Raw genomic sequence first — 20237 nt, 5'->3', positions numbered from 1 at the left:
ACCCTGCATTCGCCACTCCCTATGCCAGAAGATTCAAACCAATAAAATAAACTGCTGGCTTTGCCAGAAATGCCACTGCCTGTGGAGGAATTAAAATAAAATCACATTGTCTGCTTTATAACCCATCACCTTATAGATAATTTTTGAGGAATAGAAATATATGTTAACATGGGGAATAATTGCAGAATTGCTACAGGGCAGTAGAGGCCATTCGGCCCATTAAGTCCGCACCGACTTTCTGACCTCACTTGTCCCGAAACCGTAAAATCCTGCCCGAGGTCAACGGACCTTTCCATGCTCTGCTCCTTGCCCGCTCTGATTCTCGTGGCGGGCAGAATGGTAAAATTCCAGCCAATATTTTACCCAGGTCCTATTGCCTGCCATATCCCTGTAACCACACACATTTATCATGGCTAATCCATCTAACCTATACATTGTGAGCCACTAAGGGGTGATTTGGCATGGCCAATCCACCTAACCTGCACATCTTTGGGCTGTGGGAGGAAACCAGAGCACCCGGAGGAAACCTGCACAGACACGGGGAGAACGTGCAAACTCCACACAGACAGTGACCCAAGCCAGGAATTGAACTCGGGGCCCCTGGCACTGTGAGGCAGCAGTGCTAACCACTGTGCCACCGTGCTGCTCTGGAAATGGTGAAATAGTTGTGACAGTTCGAGTCTAAACCCCGCCAAATTGCAGATGTTGGACCTGGAGGGGACAATCTCACAGCTTGCCTGTGGTAATGATACTAAAGAACATTGTGCAGCGATTGGTAATACAGTATCCTTGTAATGTAAGACCTACTCAGCATTATTCTCGAAGTGGGAGCAAAGGTGGTTTAGAGAGCTTTTGATGGTACTGTCACAATTCGACAAGTTTCTTCTTTCTTCCAGGATGTACTATTGATGTTGCTGTCGGAGTGGATCTCCCCAGTCAGATACGCTTCCCCAATGCACTGGCTGGTCAGCTGAAACTGCAGACGCACCTGGACATGATAATCCAGAGAATGGTGGCTTTGCACAACATCAGCTGCATGGCAAGCCGCAATCCCAACATCAGGGTGGGATTCCACACCTTCAACAGAGTTGGAAGTATTCCCTTTGAGTCCAGTTTTGAAACCTACAATCCGGACGTTGTGAGGAAATTGAAATCATTTTTGTTGCGGGCGGCGGACCAGATCAGTTTGACTGCCGATTATCTGTTGTCATTTTCAAGAAGATTTGAGGAGGAATCGGGCAAAAATCTGAAGGTAAAATTTGAAAGGTCAGCAGAATGGGTGGACAACTACATGACATTACCTTTTGCTGAGAAGGTTGTCAGTCACTGACATGAGAACCATAGAAAGTTACAGTGTAGAAACAGGCCATTCAGCCCAATGTGTCTGTGTTGGCCAAAACTAGCAGTTCATTTTAATCCCATTTTCCAGCACCTAGCCTGCAGCCTTGCAGATTGCAGCACATCAGATGCAGATCCATGTACCTCTTAAATGAATTGAACAGTTCAGCCTCAGTCACAATTTAAACAGTGAATTTCAAATGTCCACCGCCCTCTGGGTGAAAAAGTTTTTCCTCAAATCCCCTGTAATCCTACCAATGGCAGAGGAACTGAATAGTTACTTTGTATCAGTCTTCACGGTGGAAGACACCAATGGGATGCCAGAGCTCCAGGAGAGCCAGGGGGCACAGGTGAGTGTCGTGGCCATCACTAAGGAGAAGGTCCTGGGGAGACTGAAAAGTCTGAAGGTGGATAATTCACTTGGACCGGATGGACTACATCCCAAGGTTCTGAAAGAGATAGCTGAGGAAATTGTGGAGGCATTGGTTGCGATCTTTCAGGAATCACTGGAGACAGGGAGGGTACCAGAGGACTGGAAAGTAGCTAATGTAACATCGCTGTCTAAGAAGGGAGGGAGGCAGAAGATGGGAAATTATAGGCCGGTTAGTCTGACTTTGGTCATTGGCAAGATTTTAGAGTCCATTATTAAAACTGAGATCGCAGAGTACTTGGAAGTGCATGATAAAGTAGGACTGAGTCAGCACGGCTTTGTCAAGGGGAGGTCATGTCTGACAAATCTGTTAGAGTTTTTTGAGGAGGTAACAAGGAAGTTAGAGAAAGGAGAACCACTGGACGTGATTTATTTAGATTTCCAGAAGGCCTTTGACAAAGTGCCGCACAGGAGACTGTTAAATAAGTTAAGTGCCCATGGTGTTAAGGGTAAGATCCTGGTATGGATAGAGGATTGGCTGACTGGCAGAAGGCAGAGAGTGGGGATAAAAGGGTCTTTTTCAGGATGGCAGCCGGTGACTAGAGGTGTGCCTCAGGGGTCAGTGCTAGGACCACAACTTTTCACAATATACACTAACGATTTGGAGGAAGGAACTGAAGGCACAGTTTCTAAGTTTGCAGATGATACAAAGATATGTAGAGGGACAGGTAGCGTTAAGGAAGCAGGGGGCTGCAGAAGGACTTGGACAGGTTCGGAGAGTGGGCAAAGAAGTGGCAGATGGAATACAATGTGGAAAAGTGTGAGGTTATGCACTTTGGAAGGAGGAATAGAGGCATAGACTATTTTCTAAATAGGAAAATGCTCAGGAAATCAGAAACACAAAGGGACTTGGGAGTCCTTGTTCAAGATTCTCTTAAGGTTAATGTGTAGGTTCAGTCGGCAGTTAGGAAGGCAAATGCAAAGTTAGCATTCATGTCAAGAGGGCTAGAATACAAGAGCAGGAATGTACTTCTGAGGTTGTATAAGGCTCTGGTCAGACCCCATTTGGAGTATTGTGAGCAGTTTTGGGCTCCATATCTAAGGAAGGATGTGCTGGCCTTGGAAAGGGTCCAGAGGAGGTTCACAAGAATGATCCCTGGAATGAAGAGCTTGACATATGAGGAATGGTTGAGACTCTGGGTCTGTATTCGTTGGAGTTTAGAAGGTTGAGGGGGGATCTTATTGAAACTTACAGGATACCGCGAGGCCTGGATAGAGTGGACGTGGAGAGGATGTTTCCACTAGTAGGAAAACTAGAACCAGAGGGCACAACCTCAGGCTGAAGGGACGATCCTTTAAAACAGAGATGAGGAGGAATTTCTTCAGGCAGAGAGTGGTGAGCCTGTGGCACTCTTTGCCGCAGAAGGCTGTGAAGGCCAGGTCATTGAGTGTCTTTAAGATAGAGATAGATAGGTTCTTGATTAATAATGGGATCACGGGTTATGGGGAAAAGGCAGGAGAACGGGGATGAGAAAAATAGCAGCCATGATTGAATGATGGAGCAGACTCGATGGGCCAAGTGGCCTAATTCTGCTCCTATGTCTTATGTTCTAACCACTTAAATATATTCTCTTTGAATCCTCAACTAGGGGAAACAAGTCTTTATTGTCTACTCTGTTTAGACCCCCCATAGTTTTGTACACATCAATTGGGTTACCCCTTAGCCTCCTCTGTTCTAAGGAAAGCACAGTAAGAAGTTTAACAACACCAGGTTAAAGTCCAACAGGTTTATTTGGTAGCAAAAGCCACACAAGCTTTCGAGGCTCTGAGCCCCTTCTTCAGGTGAGTGGGAATTCTGTTCACAAACAGAACTTATAAAGACACAGACTCAATTTACATGAATAATGGTTGGAATGCGAATACTTACAACTAATCCAGTCTTTAAGAAACAAAACAATGGGAGTGGAGAGAGCATCAAGACAGGCTAAAAAGATGTGTATTGTCTCCAGACAAGACAACCAGTGAAACTCTGCAGGTCCACGCAACTGTGGGAGTTACAAATAGTGTGACATAAACCCAATATCCCGGTTGAGGCCGTCCTTGTGTGTGCGGAACTTGGCTATCAGTTTCTGCTCAGCGACTCTGCCCTGTCGTGTGTCGCGAAGGCCGCCTTGGAGAACGCTTACCCGAATATCAGAGTCCGAATGCCCGTGACCGCTGAAGTGCTCCCCAACAGGATGAGTGCTAAGGAAAGCAAGCATAGCCTATCCAATCTCTCCTCATAGCCGCAATTTTCAAGCCCTGGTAATATTGGGCCCGATTTTACTATTTTCATTCTAAGTGCTGAATCTGGGCGTAATAGTCCTATTTTCTATGCTTGCTATGTTTCTATGACAAGGAGGGGAGAAAATCATCTGTGCAATTTTAAGACAGTTTATTTTTCTTTTCTTTCTGATTCTTATCATCTGATAGAATTCATACTTGTTTAACACTCTGAGAAATATGAGTCTTTGTTGCAGGAATACAATAATATCCTGTCTAGGTAAACAGCAGATCAAATTATTTTCCAAAAATAATTGCCTTAACAAGTTCCGTGTCGAGAGATATTTGTTCCTTTTTCATTGATAGTTTGCTGAATAGCATAGGTATCTCACTAGTGAATACATGAGTGCTTATAAAATCGTTTAATCTAGCCATTTTACATGGAATTCCAACACCCTCGTGACCTCAATGTGCTGATATCACCAAACATCAAGCAAGTAGTCCTTTTGTACTCCTTATCCTTGTGCCAATTCTTACAACTTAATGAATCAAGATGACATTTCGAACATTGTGTTCAAAATATTTTTGAAGCAGAAGTAACATCTAGTACTGCACAGTTCAAAGAGTCCATGACTAACATACGCATCGCAGGATTGAACATCTGTGACCAAGATAATTTGTTTGGATTCATCATTATCTTCATCCTCTTCCTTATCCTTCTCATCATTTTGAGGACTCTGCCTTTTCACTTCAGGCAGTTCACCGCATAATGATGCTTCAAATCACAACTGAAGTGCCTATTAACTCTTCCTTGAGTATTCAAGGTGTGATAAGAATTGTTTTTCTGTTTTCTAGACTAATCTGTTGTTTGTGATATAGGCAACTCTCTGTGGTCTTTATTTCATTGTCTACTCTGTTCAAGCTACGGTCTCTTCTTACACTTTCACAACAGTAGGGACTATGACAGCATAGTTGCCCTTTTACACCAATGGAAGTTCTTTCTCCAGTATGTGATTGTTAGCTGATGTAAGAGCCAGTTTTGGACTCACTACCAGTAACTGCACTGAGCTTTATTTTCACTTTTTCACCCCTTCTTCCAGTCCATATACTTGGTAATCATTGTAGAGATTCAACCAATATTTAAACACGCTTGCAGCTTTCCCCGCATATTCCACAGTTAGAAGCATCGAATCCAACAGTGCAGAAGGAGGCCATTCAGCCCATGGAGTCTGCACCAATCACAATCCCGCCCCTGTGTGTAACCTCTATCCCCATAACCCCATGCATTTATGCTAGCTAGTCCCCCTGACACTAAGGGGCAATTTAGCATGGCCAATCCACCTAACCCGCACATCTTTGGACTGTGGGAGGAAACCGGAGCACCCGGAGGAAACCCACGCAGACACGGGGAGAATGTGCAAACTCCGCACAGACAGTGACCCAAGCTAGGAATTAAACCTGGATCACTGGTGCTGTGAGACAGCAATGCTAACTACTGTGCCACAGTGCTACCCTGTTGTTGCATTCCCTCCATTCACTGGACCTCCCTGCAATATATGTCACCCCAAGAACCCACATTGGGCATTTGATCAGTAGATGGGATAGCTCTGTTAAGTCATGATCACTCACGTTACCACAATCCACCCCTTGATTAGCTGCACTCTGTTTCTCAGGAATTCACCATTATACGTGAGTATTTGTGGTATAGAGTACCTTGTTTACTTCTGTCAACTGCTCAGAGTCCTTACTTTTGTAATTAATTCTGATTAATCATGAGGAAGGAGCCCTAACAGTTTGGTTACCATGCTACTATATTATGGCTTATCCCAGGGTCTTTCTATTCCCATTGACTCTGTCTTTTATAACAGACTAAACATCCTGAATTGAATTCTGACTCAATAGTTTTGCATGATGCCTCAGTATTCTCTGAATTTTTTTTTTGAAGCTTGATGAACTCCCATCACCCTACATGTAAAACACTCAAAGGTGCAGAAAAACTGAACTAATTGTTGTATCTTCTGGAGCAGGATGACTATTGCACATTAAAGCAATTTGGGACTTTGCCTGTGGACTCATCGATAGAGGCTATATCCTCCAACCATCTGGAGTGAATTCTCTGCATGAACTGTACATGCCAGGGCAAGTTGTCAGCTTGTAATCTGGTTTATCAGCTAACAATCCAAAATGCCATTTCACCAATTGCTGCCTGATTCTTTCAACAATCAGTTGCTGTAAAGAATTTCAACTGTGATATTCATAATGGTCGAAGACCGGGAGACAAGCAGAGCAAGGGCAGGATCGGGCATTGCCTTGACCTTGGTAACAGGTCACTGAGGAGAGGGAGCTTGTGACCCCCATCCACTGTTTCTGTGATCCCAATGATGGTCACATCCCACAGTTTTCTATCTTCAATATAATTCTATCTTTGTCCCATATCTTTAGATCAATGGCAACCCATGAAAGTCATATGACAATGGAAAGCTTACAATAGGACGTAGCATCATCTTTTTTGTAAATGTCATAATTCTTATTCCAATTCCTCCTATTAACCTTGTATACCTCAACTACACTGCATCTTTTAGTAGGGACTTCAATCATTGACAAATGATTTGGATAAATGTGAGGTTATTCACTTTGGAAACAAAAACAAGAAGGCAGATTACTACCTGAATGGTTGTAAATTGGGAGAGGGGAGTGTGCAGTGGGACCTGGGTGTCCTTGTGCACCAGTCACTGAAGGTAAGCATGCAGGTGCAGCAGGCGGTAAAGAAGGCAAATGGTATGATGGCCTTCATTGTGAGAGGTTTCGAGTACAGGAGCAGGGGTGTGTTGTTGCAACTATACACGGCCTTGGTAAGGCCACACCGAGAGTATTGTGTGCAGTTTTGGTCTCCTTTTCTGAGGAAGGATGTTCTTGCTCTCGAGGGAGTGCAGCGAAAGTTTACCAGGCTGATTCCGGGGATGACAGGACTGATGTACGAGGAGAGATTGACTAGGTTAGGATTGTTTTTGCTAGAGTTCAGACGAATGAGGGGAGATCTCATAGAGACTTATAAAATTTTAACAGGACTAGACAGGGTAGATGCAGGGAGGATATTCCCGATGGTGGGGGAGTCCAGAACCGGGGGATTCAAGGTAGACCATTTAGGACGGAGGTGAGGAGACATTTCTTCACCCAAAGAGTGGTGAGCCTGTGAAATTCATTACCACAGGGAGTAGTTGATGCCAAAACATTGAATGTGTTCAAGAGGTGGCTAGATATAGCACTTAGGGCAAATGGGATCAAAGGTTATGGGGGAAAAAGCAGGATTAGGCTATTAAGTTGAATGACCAGCCATGATCATAATGAATGGCGGAGCAGGCTCAATGGGCCAAATGGCCTCCTCCTGGTCCTATTTTCCATGCTTCCTATGTTTCTATGACAAGGAGGAGAGAAAATCATCTGTGCAATTTTAAGACAGTTTATTTTTCTTTTCTTTCTGATTCTTATCATCTGATAGAATTCATACTTGTCTAACACTCTGAGAAATATCAGTCTTTGTTGCAAGAATACAATAATATCCTGTCTAGGTAAACAGCAGATCAAATTACTTTCCAAAAATATTTGCCTTAACAAGTTCCGTGTCGAGAGATATTTGTTCCTTTTTCATTGATAGTTTGCTGAATAGCATAGGTATCTCACTAGTGACTACACGAGTACTCATAAAATCGTTTAATCCAGCCATGTTACATGGAATTCCAACACTCTTGTGACCTCAATGTGCTGATATCACCAAACCTCAAGCAAGTAGTCCTTTTATACTCCTTATCCTTGTGCCAATTCTTACAACTTAATGAATCAAGATGACATTTCGAACATTGTGTTCAAAATATTTTTGAAGCAGAAGTAACATCTAGTACTGCACAGTTCAAAGAGTCCATGACTAACATGCGCATTGCAGGATTGAACATCTGTGACCAAGATAATTTGTTTGGATCCATCATTATCTTCATCCTCTTCCTTATCCTTCTCATCATTTTGAGGACTCTTGCCTTTTCACTTCAGGCAGTTCACCGCATAATGATGCTTCAAATCACAACTGAAGTGCCTATTAACTCTTCCTTGACTATTCCTGGTATTTGTTTGTCCATTATTTGTGTTCTAATTTTGCCATCTGATGTAATAGCCAAATCTGCTAAAGGCGTTTTCACCCTTCTTCTGCCTGTTTTTAATCCTTCCGTTATATTGACACATATGCCCGGTATCTGGACCATTTGGAAATCTGCCAATTGTTGAGTCTTCTATTCTTTATGTAACTGCAAAATGTTTCATTTATTGCATGAGGCTGGAAATAAGTTTTCCTCGGTCTGCTATTGCTTGTGGTGTAAGAAGATTCTACCACAATGTAAATGCACCTAAAAAGAATGAATTCTGCAGCACTCTGCTATCACAGAACTATCTCCATTGAAAGCAATGGAACTTTCCAATCTGTCCCTTCTAATGGTTCTTTTAACTCTCTCTTTCCAGATGATAGTGATGTTTACGAATGGAGCAGAGGACAGCATGGACAGACTCAAAGACGCATCGAAAAGACTTCGGCTTAGTGGTAACTAACTGGGGTTTATCTGTAGTCATGTTTTGAAGACATGGGGAATACTGATAGCAATGAAAGTTGGCACTGAGCAGTAGCATTTAAGGATAAACATTTGGGGATTAATTTGTCTTTGGTTTAGGTATGATATCGGACATCCTCCCTCAGTTTTACAAAAAACCTTAGGACATTTAGAACAAAGAGATTCCACCGCAATAATAGAAACAAAGTTATGAGAAACACTTATGTCCGTCATCATGACAAGAATTTAACAGAGCGGTTTGCGGGATACGCTGAGATCTTAAGTCTTTCATGTCTGTCTTATGCTGTGCTGTTCGCTCCATGATGGTGAAAAGCTTGACGTTTTAATGATGAGCTTATAAAATCATAGAATCTACAGTGCAGAAGGAGGCCATTTGGCCCTTCGAGTCTGCACCGATAACAATCCCACCCAGGTCCCATCCCCATAACCTCACATATTTACAGTCCTAATCCCCCTGACACTAAGGGGCAATTTAGCATGGCCAATCAACCTACATGTTTGGACTGTGGGAGGAAACTGGAGCACCTGGAGGAAACCCACACAGACACGGGGAGAATGTGCTAACTCCGCACAGTCATCCGAGGCCGGAATTGAACCTGGGTTCCTGCTGCTGTGTGGCAGCAGTGCTAACCATTGTGCCACCATGCCGCCATTAGCTTCTTGAAGCATTCATATTCTGGAATGTTTGTGTTCATGGTTCCTTTAGTCTTGTCCACATTCCACATGAAAAGTTATTTTTAAAAGAAGTTACAGAGTGGAAGAGAACTAATGCTTGTTTCTTTCTATTCTCACCCCAAGTATAATTCAGTGACTGCATGCCAGTCACACTGTCTGTGTGGAGTTTGCACATTCTCCCCATGTTTGCGTGGGTTTCCTCCAGGTGCTCCGGTTTCCTCCCACAGCCCAAAGATGTGTAGGTTAGGTTGATTGGTCATGTTAAAAGGATGTGTGGGTTATGGTGTAAGCTATTGGGAAGGCACATGTGGAGCGAGGGAAGGAGAAAGATGGAAAGAGGTGGAACTCAGTTAAAATTCTGTTGTCGAAATCATAATTAAGAATGAGGGAACCGAAGAAAAATCTGCCAGGAGAATACATTTGCCAAGGGATAGACAAAGCTCAGCCAATCAGTCTTTTAATGCAGTTTTGTCGACAGTGCGTTCAAATGGTATAATTATCATTGTGATGTGAGTTCTGCAATTGAGGACAAACTCATTTTTGCTCCATTAAAGTTATGAAAGTGCATGCTATATGGTTCATATCACATGTTCATCAACTGCTGGGACCCCAAATGAAAATGAATGTATCATGAATAGTTTAGTTGTTTTCTAAATGGGAAAATGCTTAGGAAATCAGAAACACAAAGGGACTTGGGAGTCATTGTTCAAGATTCTCCTAAGGTTAATGTGCAGGTTCAGTCGGCAGTTAGGAAGGCAAATGCAATGTTAGCATTCATGTCGAGAGGGCTAGAATACACGAGCAGGAATGTACTTCTGAGGTTGTATAAGGCTCTGGTCAGACCCCATTTGGAGTATTGTGAGCAGTTTTGGGCTCCATATCTAAGGAAGGATGTGCTGGCCTTGGAAAGAGTCCAGAGGAGGTTCACAAGAATGATCCCTGGAATGAAGAGCTTGACATATGAGGAATGGTTGAGGACTCTGGGTCTGTACTCGTTGGAGTTTAGAAGGATGAGGGGGGATCTTATTGAAACTTACAGGATACCGCGAGGCCTGGATAGAGTGGACATGGAGAGGATGTTTCTACTAGTAGGAAAAACTAGAACCAGAGGGCACAATCTCAAGCTAAAGGGACGATCATTTAAAACAGCGATGAGGAGGAATTTCTTCAGCCAGAGAGTGGTGAATCTATGGAACTCTTTGCCGCAGAGGGCTGTGGAGGCCAGGTAATTGAGTGTCTTTAAGACAGAGATAGATAGGTTCTTGATTAATAAGGGGATCAGGGATTTTGGGGAAAAGGCAGGAGAATAGGGATGAGAAAAATATCAGCCATGATTGAATGGCGGAGCAGACTCAATGGGCCGAGTGGCCTAATTTTGCTCCTATGTCTTATGGTCTTATGGACCACACAACGGATAAGCTGCCGAGGGGGGAACACACTGGTTAATGACATCTGTTTAACAGCAAGCAGTCAATGTTTAATTTTCCAAACAGGTATCAATGCACTAATCATGGTTGCTCTGGAAAACACTGCCAACATTGAGAAGCTTCATGAACTGGAGTTTGGCAGAGGATTTGGCTACAGACAGCCACTGGCCATTGAAATGCATGATATTGGAGGTGCCATTCTCAGAGAGATTGTAAGTGACTCTGAAAGTCAGCCGAACATGAGTATGATGTTTTAGGAAATGTCATTGATTTAGTCATTTTGTTTTGTTCTAAATCGACGTACTTTAGACTTTTGAAGGACGATTGGGGAATTAACTGACTGAAAGTATTGGTTACCTAGGTCTTTTTGCTGAGAGGCCGAGTCTGCGGTCATGGATCTAAGCTCTGTGATCCTCTCCCTAGAACTCTCAATCTCTCCATTCTCTTTCCTCCTTTAAGACCCTGTTTTAAAAATTACCTTCTGACCAAGGACATGGTCACCTGTGCTCATGTCTCTTTATCTGGTCCAGTGTCACTTTTTGTAACCTGGTGAGGTACATGCAAAGTGCCTTGGAACATTTTAAGGTGTTCAGTGTGCTATATAAATCCAAGTTGTTGTTGGAACGTTGCCTTTTACCAGTGTGAGCTGATATCCCTTTGATCTATTCAGACAGTTTCAAATACCATTTTGGATTTGTATCAAATGTCCTCACAGAATACTCAGGGCAGCAATTCAACTTGAGCTAGGATATATGATATATGCCCCACCTCTGAAATTTGGTTCTATTGAAATCAAGGAAACTGAAGATTGGATGGCACATGTAACAGCAGAAAACACAAAAACGCTTGTTTTGTTTCCCTTCCCAAGTCAAATTTCACCTTCTCTCCACCCTCCTCTCAAGGCTGACCAGCTCACATCTCTTTATTCTTCCCTCATTATTCAGACTCCTGACACTGGGAATGAGTATCAAGGCTTTTCTATGCACTGCCTCCCATTTCTTGAACATTTTTATGATCGTGGTGGAGGCCAGTACCTTCTAAAAAGAGAATTATGTTTACAGTTATTAACTGAAAGAATCGCCACATGGTTTCATGCTTTAAGCAACAGCTTATACTATACAAGAATTAAATAAAGCAAGTATTACTAACTTAACATTATATTTCATCAACACTAATTCTTTAAGACTGAAAATACCAACAGCACACTGCCTATTCCACTTTTATTTCCACGCAAGAGCTTTCCTACACTTTACAGGATCTTGAGGGTTCCTCATCCTTCCCCGGGAAGTTTGTTAATTTCCCAAGGTGCGCCACAGCTCTGAGGAATTTGCTCTCTTGAGAGTTCTTGCCATTCCCCAAGTATGTAATTCCTTCCACTAACATTCAGCTAGGTAACTCTCCAACTCTCCTTATGTACATCACAATTGGATACCTCAATTCCAGCATGGGCCTCACTGCTTTCTTGCTCATTGACTCCAAAATCAGAAAACATCTTGATTTCTGATGGCCTCCGTAGCATCTGGCAGATATCTCACTCTGCTTGTTTCAAAGGTGCTCATAGGCCCTGACTGACTGCTTCTATAAGAAAGCACACAGATAAAACTCAACAAAAACAAAACTCCCTGCTATCTATTCCCATAGCATAGTGTCACACTTGGGATGTCCCAGGTAGATCCTTTATCCTCCATTCATAAATCTTGCCCTTTTTCCTGGGAAACCACATGATAAATAATCTTACGAAGCCAACGATAGACATCCAGTCTCCATCAAGAAACTCAGAAAGGGGTCATCCATGGTTTAATGTTCTCCCACTTTGAACTCTGACCTTAATAAATGAACGCAGGCCATCCTTGGAACTTTAATCACATTAAGTCTGTTGGACCAGTCTCCCAAACCAGGTGCTTCCAATAGTTTACGTTTAAATCTTCAATTCCCAAACAAGCCATATTCCTAAAACGTATGAATCATGAAATTAGACATTTTTGCAGCAGCATCTCCCCTTCTCTCCTGGAGACCAGAGCTGGACACAATATTCAATGTCCATTTTGAAGAGAGGACAAGAGTTCGATTCAGACTCCCTCATTGTAGTGCTGCGTGAGGCTAACTGTCCCCCCAGTGTGGACACAAAAATAAGACAGAGTATTATACGTTAATCATTAAAGTTGCTGCTGTACCATGGATTAACATTCTTAAAATTACATCTTGTTGCAGGACACAGTCGCAGAACGAGAATGTTGTTGTTTAATTTGCAAGTGTCTCGGACAACCGGGTAAACGTGGACCTCCAGGAAATCAAGGAGATAAAGTAAGGCAAAATATGATTGTTGCAGATAGAAATGAGGCTTATTGAAATGATGCAGGTTGAGTAGTGATTCTGTTACTAGATTAGTAAACTAGAAAATACCAGTTCAAATCCCACGAATAAATTCAGTTTAAAAGAAATATATAAGTCAGTGAAAGTGATGATGAATCTGTCAGATTGTTGCAAAAACACAGTTGGTTCATCATTTGGGGAGGAGACCTGCCGATAGAAGTCTGGACTATAGGCGACTCTTCATAGGTTGTCCTATGAAGTGAAGTCATTCAGTTGTGCAAGGACGACAAGAGGTGGACAATTTTCTTTTTGATTCATTCATGGGATGTGGGTTTTGTCGGCTGGGACAGCATTTGTTGCCCCCCCTGATTGCCCTTGAACTGAGTGGCTTGCTAGGCCATTTCAGAGGGCATTTAAAAATCAACCTGTGGATCTGGAATCACATGTAGGCCAGACCATGTAAGGATGGCAGATTTCCTTCCCTAAAAACAAACTGGATTTTTTCTTTTTTTAACGACAATTATTGCATGGTTGTCATTAGCCACTGCCTCACCCGGCCACATCCCAAGAACAAATTCAAAAAAAGCTTTCCATTCAAAATAGCTGCAACATTTTATATTATTTTAATACTTTGAGTATTGAGGAGGAAATGAAAGTCTCTGCAGTGATTTTCTACAATTTTAAGTATTTATGTTAAAAACAATCTAAACAAATTAAGCTGTGGGAATGCCGCAATGGTCTCCTACTGTAACTCAACTGGGAATCTAAAGAACTCCCTCTCCAACTGTGGGGCAAATGTTTTAATGGAATCCTGTGGTAATTTCTGGGAATATAATGGAGTGGTGGGGGCAGGGGGGAATACAATTGGCCAGGACCTGGACATTCCAGCTTTCAGCCTACTGACGGTGTTTCCCAATTGTCTCGCAATGGCCGCAACCTCTATTCAATCCAGCCAAGGACCACTTGCATGGGAGAGAGCTGCAGATGAGTACACAGAAAATCATAGAATCCCTACAATACAGAAGGAGGCCATTCGGCCCATGGAGTCTGCACCCACAACACTCCCATCCTATCCCCGTAACTCCACATATTTACCCTACTAATCCTCCTGAAACTATGGTCAATTTCGCATGGCCAATCAACCTAACCCGCACATCTTTGGACTGTGAGAGGAAACCGGAGCACCCGGAGGAAACCCACACACACATGGGAGAATGTGCAAACTCCACACAGACAGTGACCCAAGCCGGGAATCAAACCCGGGTCTCTGGTGCTGTGAGGCAGCAGTGCTAACCACTCAGCCTGAGTCTTCCTCTCTCTCTTTTGTTTACCAGGCACCAGGTGGATGAATAGTGAGAAAAACCAGACGGTTGAATGGTAGGAAGTGGGAAGCACTTGAAATTCAGACCTGGATCATTGCCTGAGTATTCAAATAAGACATTTTGGACCACGTGCAAATAGGGATGAAGGGATGCTACTTTATTGGGGGCAGTGGGGGCAGGTGATGAGGTGTGGTGGTGGGAGATGGAATTCCAGCTCTGTTCTGGATCATTGTAGCCTATTTACAGCTTCTGAATGGGGAAGGAGCTAATTGAAGGGGCCACCTCTCTGACACCATTAACTTTGGCTGGTCCAATACCAGAGGTTCTAAATGGGTGTCTTGCAGTGCCGATGTGAATGAAGTCATGGTTGAGGTTGGTTCTCACCCTCCTTGTGGTAAAATGGTGCCTCAGCTCCGACTGACTAACAGCGTCCTTGAGGAGGTCTCAGAAGATGGCTGATGCTTATGGAACTGCACACTCGCAAGCAATCGTCAGAGTCAACAGCTTCATGGGGGCACGGGTGAGAAAATTGATGAGAAAGAGAGATATGGCACTGGATTTAATGACCCTGCTGCCCGGCATGTTTGGGGGGAGGGGAGGGGGGGGTTGGGCCTGTAAAATATGAGGGGGTAGCAAGCCCACCCACTCCTGACCTGTTCCCCATGATACAGTGGGTGGCTGGGGGCTCAAATCGGCAGACCACTCGCCATTTAAAAATAATTAACGAGCAATTGAGCTTGTTACCAAGCCAACTGACCTGTATTTTATATTGTGCATGCTATCAAATGTTGCACGGGCTGGCGGGTGTGCATGGGGAGCTCGTTTTTGAAAAGGTATTTTGGAAAGGGAATAGCATTGGGGGGTGGTGGGGTGTTGGGGGAGGGGTGGATGGGTGTGGGGGGCCTGCCCTTTCTGCATCGGAGGCACCACTACACAAGATGGTACCTCCCATTTTTTTATTCCCCATCCGGCCTCCAAAATCCACCCTCACCCCGTCCCTAGGCTGCCCGATCCCTCGCTGCCCTGAAGCCTGGGGCTTTCCTGGCTCCACAGTCCATCAAAATTATTTGTGGGGTTGCTTGCAGTACCAGCAGCGGCCACTACATACTTCTGGCACTGCTGGGGATGCTAGACGTGCCGGTGAATCAGATTGTTTGACAGCTCTTTGAGGACAGGACTTCCTCCCACTGAGGTATGGGAGTCCCATCCTCAGCCTATGTAGCCCACCGGCAGCATGGTATCACTGCCAGGTGGGCTTTTTTTTAGATCTGTCAGCTGCCACCTGACTCTTGCAATGGATCGGGAGGTTGGGGGGGGGGGGTGGGGTGGGGAGGCAAGTAGAGCTGTGAAATTCAGCCTATGAATTTCAAAACAAACTGTCTCCAACTTTCTCCCACTCTTTCCCTTACGTTGCAGACCCAAAAAGAGGTAAGGACCAGTGAGTGTGACAAGGCCCTCAGTCCCCACTCAACAGACCTTTCTCCATGTTGACCTGCAGTGAAGATTATAACTCAACAGACCTTCTTCCCCTGACCTATAGTCATTCACCAGGAGTCACTGCTCCTTACTCCTTCACCCCCGCCAAAATATTAGCAATCATTCTGATAATCTGAATGTTACTGGTGGACACTAACACATCTGGGGGATTATGGGAGGTTAGAAATTAAATGTCCCCGAATTGGCTATTTTTGTTTTCCTTTCTATTGACAGTTTCTGAAGGGCCCACTTTGTGAATGGGCCGATCTTTCGCCTCTATTGCAGCTTTTCTTTGGGGAGTTGTGAGAATTGAGTAGTTTATTCCAGGCCAAAACTGGGTGGGGGCGGCTAGTACACTTCATTGTGCTTTGTGTACAGGCCTCCTGTTGTAGCTGTGGCTACGAATGAATAAATTGCCACCTGCTGGCCCTCGCCCCTCTGAAGTCAGTGGGGCAAACGCCGGGTCCATCTCAAGAGGGTTGTCATGGAAACAACCTACCAAGGCAAAGATCTGGGTCCTTGCTGACTTTTCGGTCTGTCCATCACACTCCTGATGGAATTGCATCGGGTGTATCACTGACAGAATAGAAATGTGGCTCCAGAGTGTCTGAGATAATGTGATATGGAAGAATTTGCTGGATAGAGTGGTGGAACAGACACCCTGGCTACTTTGCTTTGCTAACCTGGGGCCAATTGCAGGGTGTCTTCTGTCAGCTAGGTAAGGGTAACACTATTCAGAGTAAGAAGTCTCACAACACCAGGTTAAAGTCCAACAGGCTTATTTGAAATCACAAGCTTTCAGAGCACTGCTCCTTTATCAGGTGAGCTCCCTGCAATTGACCCCAGGTTAGCAAAGCAGAAGAAAGTAGCCAGGGTGTCTGTTCCACCACTCTGTGCCCACCCCAGTCCAACGCCGGCATCTCCACATCAACATTATTCAGACCATTGAACCTGTGTCCTTTCGGGTCTCTGAGGTTTTTGATCATTACAATGAGTTCACATACCCAATTGAAAAATTAATGCAACAAAATAATGAAACCTTCCTCACCTAATCTGTGCTTGTTTGCTAACTATTTACACTGTTGATGTTATTTAAGGGAGTACCAGGATCACAGGGAACATTAGGCTATGCAGGAGAAGATGGAGTTATGGTAAGTTAACAAGCTGAAAATGTTTGTTGAAAAGAGTAATGTCTTGTACAGAAACTAGGAAGAGTTAAGCTTTGATGGCATGTCTCCTATCTCAGCAATACTCAGGAACTTAAGGATTGTTTACTTTAGCATTGTTGATTGAATAAACAAAATATTGGAATCTGGGCAAAATGAGTGTAAAGCCTTATCCCTAAAAGACTTGAGGTTGCCTACTGTTTGGTACAAGCTGGCAAGTCCCATGCAGAAAAGAGACACATTGGGCAGAGTTTATTTCCAGTGATATGGGGCCCCCATCAGTTGGAGAACCGGTAGCAGTCCCAAGTTGCCACAGTGCAGGACACCCGATGCAATTTAAGCGCATTCAGGCCTCCCACTCCACTTAGGTCTCCAGAGAGCAGAAATGCCAATCCCCAAGACCTAAGACCAATCAGGGGGAGCAGTGGTTGCTGCCAATCCTGCTCCGAGGCCTGCCCGAGGATTGATGTTGGAGACAGGGCTGTGTGGAAGGATGGTTTCGCAGGGAGGGGTCACTGGTGAAGAGGGAAGTGGTAATGGATGCAAAGCCAAGAGCATGGCTTTCAGCCCCTCCACCTTCCTGATAATGTGCTCCTCAACTGGGCATTGAATGCCTTTCAACAAAGGACCCACCTTACAAGGCAAACCCAACATGCCTTGCTGAGTGGACTTCAGGAGCCACGGGAGACCCGTGTGAATCACGCTAATTCCTGCACCGCCACTAAGTTCTGTTGGACTAAGGGATAAGTATTGCAAGTGGCTCATTAATGAACTTAATTGGGATGCCACTGCCAGTGGGTGGGATGCCCAGGTCAAACATAGGAACATGGGAACTAGGAGCAGAAGTAGGCAAATTCAACCCTTTGAGCCTGCTCCGCCATTCAATCAGGTCATGGCTGATCTCTCCCTGGTTTCAAATCCACAACCTTTTCTGCCCCCAACTAAATGGGGCACAGTTTTCCCAAGGCTGGGAATTGGATGTGGATGCACCCAGCCAATCCTCCTGGCATCTCCTAATATCATGCTCGCTCTGTCAATCTCCATTAAATTAGCCCATTGTGGGAGGATGGGAATCTGACACTGGAGGTGTTTTTCAAGTTCTTAAGTGTAAAAGATGAAGGGATGAACTTGCTGAGATGTTTAAGATGATTTTAAAGGATTCAAATGGACATTTCATCTGGGGATTGGCAAATCCAGAAAAAAAATGACTTAACCTTAAAATTATAGCTCGGCTGTTCAGGGGCCAGCACTTATTCACAAAAAGGATAGTGGAAATCTGGAATCCTACAAAAGCTATTGGCCGGATTCTCCCAAAAGATTCTAAGTGTCAAATTCATGTGAAAACTGGGGTGACTCCCGCTGGTCTTTTAGCGTGATTTTCAGAATGAATCTCCAACACTCTGAGTACTGCAGAGTGCCCAAGTGTGATTCACTCTGAAGATCTGGGGGTGGGACATATTCCCGCTCGGGAGGCCGGCAGCAGAGTGCTGAGCGGGCAAATTCTGCGCAGGTACCGATCTGTCAGAGCAGAGTTTGCCCGCTCAGCACTATGCTGCTGGCCTCTCGGGTGGGATAGGCCCCATCCCCAGATTTTCAGAGTGAATCACATTTGGGCACTTTACAGTGCTCAGACCGTTGGAGATTCATTCTGAAAATCACGCTAAAAAAACCAACCTGATCGCTGGCCATCCCAACAAACCTGCATTGCTGCTCCTCTGACCTCCCACCCTCCAGTTGTTGGCCTCCCGGATGTCTTCAGGCCAGCCTTGATGTCTCCCCCGGCCCCCCCCCCCCCCACCCCCCGGCCAGCTCCGATCTCCGCAGCCCCGACCCACCCGGCAATCCTGACTCCCCACCCAACCCCCCCTTTCTGATGGCCAGCCCCGATCATCCCCTTCCCTCTCTCTCCCAATGGTCTTCTGGCAAAGCGGCAGCCGGACCCCCACCCCCACCGAGTGGCCCCCCAATAGGCCCCACCCCCTTGGCATTGCCCTTGGCAGTCTGCTCTGACAGACAATGCCCTTTGGGCAGTGCCAGTTTGCCCCTTGGGCAGTGCCATGGGGCTAGGCTGGCACTGCCAAGCTGGCACTGCCCAGGGAACATCCTCCCCCTTAACCCCGACCTCCTGGGAGGGGCCTCAATGGGCCCTGTTCCTTCCAGTGGGGTCGGGTCACCTGTTCTCTGTTAGTGGGAGGCTGTTGTAAACCCTGCTGGAGGGAACCACTCCTGGTAGTGGGAAGATGCTAGCGGCCCCTGAGACTTCAGTCCTGGGTTTGCTAATGAAATGGAAATCCTCAGTTAAATATTGTAATCAGCTCCGCGCCAGGTTGGGTCGGGTCTCATGGACAGTGAGGTTCGGTGTTATCGACTATAACTGGGCAGGTCATTTTCAACAACACAGCGGAGCTGATGACTCCAAAAATCCTAGCCCCGGAGGTGCATGGAGGCCATGGTGCCCAGCGGGAAGCCCGCTGCAGCAGACTGGAAGAATCGCCCCCATTGAAATTGAAACCTTCAAAAGTAAAACGAACATGTTTTTGTTAGGAAAGAGTATTAAGGGTCATGAAATTGAGTCAGACAGATGGGTTAAGACGCAGATCAGCCAAGATCTTATCAGATTGGTAGAATAGGCTCAAGAGGCTAAATGAGCATCATTGTATATATATATTCATCCATTGGAAGTTGTACAAGGGATGAACCAAACTATTGCCCAGCAAGTGGTGTTGAAAATGACCTGCCCAATTGCAGTAGAGTACACCCAACCTCACTGTCCATGAGACCCGACCCTTGATCATGACACACAAGAGGGAATGTCCCTTCCCAGTAATGATGCTCACAATGTATCCAAAATCAGTAAAATCCACATCTCTATGGAAATTGCCCATGACCTTCACTGACCAAAGGACAATGACAGCTCCTCTCGTCTCTCCACCTAACTGACGTTCCTCAATATCATTAGGGAAAAGTAGATGGAATCAACAAAATAAAACATTCAATGAAAGCAACAGCTTTGTCAACTCCTGGAAATATGCATCTTTTAAAAAGATTCAGTTATGGCTAGCATTTCTTGCCCATCCCTGATTACGCTTGAGAAGGTGGTGTGAACTGTCCACTTGAACCTCAGCAGTCCCTGTAGGTACTCCCATCGTGCTGCCAGGGAGGGAGTTCCAGGATTCTGATCCAGCGACAATGAAGGAATGGTGATATATTTCCAAGTCAGGATGATGAGTGGCTTGGAGGGAAACTTCCAGATAGTGGTATTCCCATGTGTCTGC

General features: G+C 44.9%; 1 protein-coding gene across 1 annotated transcript in view; it reads left to right on the top strand.

Annotated features, from left to right (window-relative positions):
- LOC144481149 (collagen alpha-6(VI) chain-like) overlaps positions 1-20237 on the top strand; it is a 148721-nt gene that overhangs the window by 63424 nt on the left and 65060 nt on the right. Inside the window, exons 13-17 of the mRNA XM_078200727.1 lie at positions 897-1252; positions 8477-8559; positions 10750-10897; positions 12897-12989; positions 16894-16947. Of these exons, the coding sequence (XP_078056853.1) occupies positions 897-1252; positions 8477-8559; positions 10750-10897; positions 12897-12989; positions 16894-16947 (734 nt within the window). The remainder of the gene's footprint in view (positions 1-896; positions 1253-8476; positions 8560-10749; positions 10898-12896; positions 12990-16893; positions 16948-20237) is intronic.

This window comes from Mustelus asterias, chromosome 2 (genome assembly GCF_964213995.1).
Source record: "Mustelus asterias chromosome 2, sMusAst1.hap1.1, whole genome shotgun sequence".
Taxonomy (NCBI): domain Eukaryota; kingdom Metazoa; phylum Chordata; class Chondrichthyes; order Carcharhiniformes; family Triakidae; genus Mustelus; species Mustelus asterias.
The sequence above is the reverse complement of the archived record's forward strand: the minus strand, read 5'-3'. Positions and strand labels throughout refer to the sequence as shown.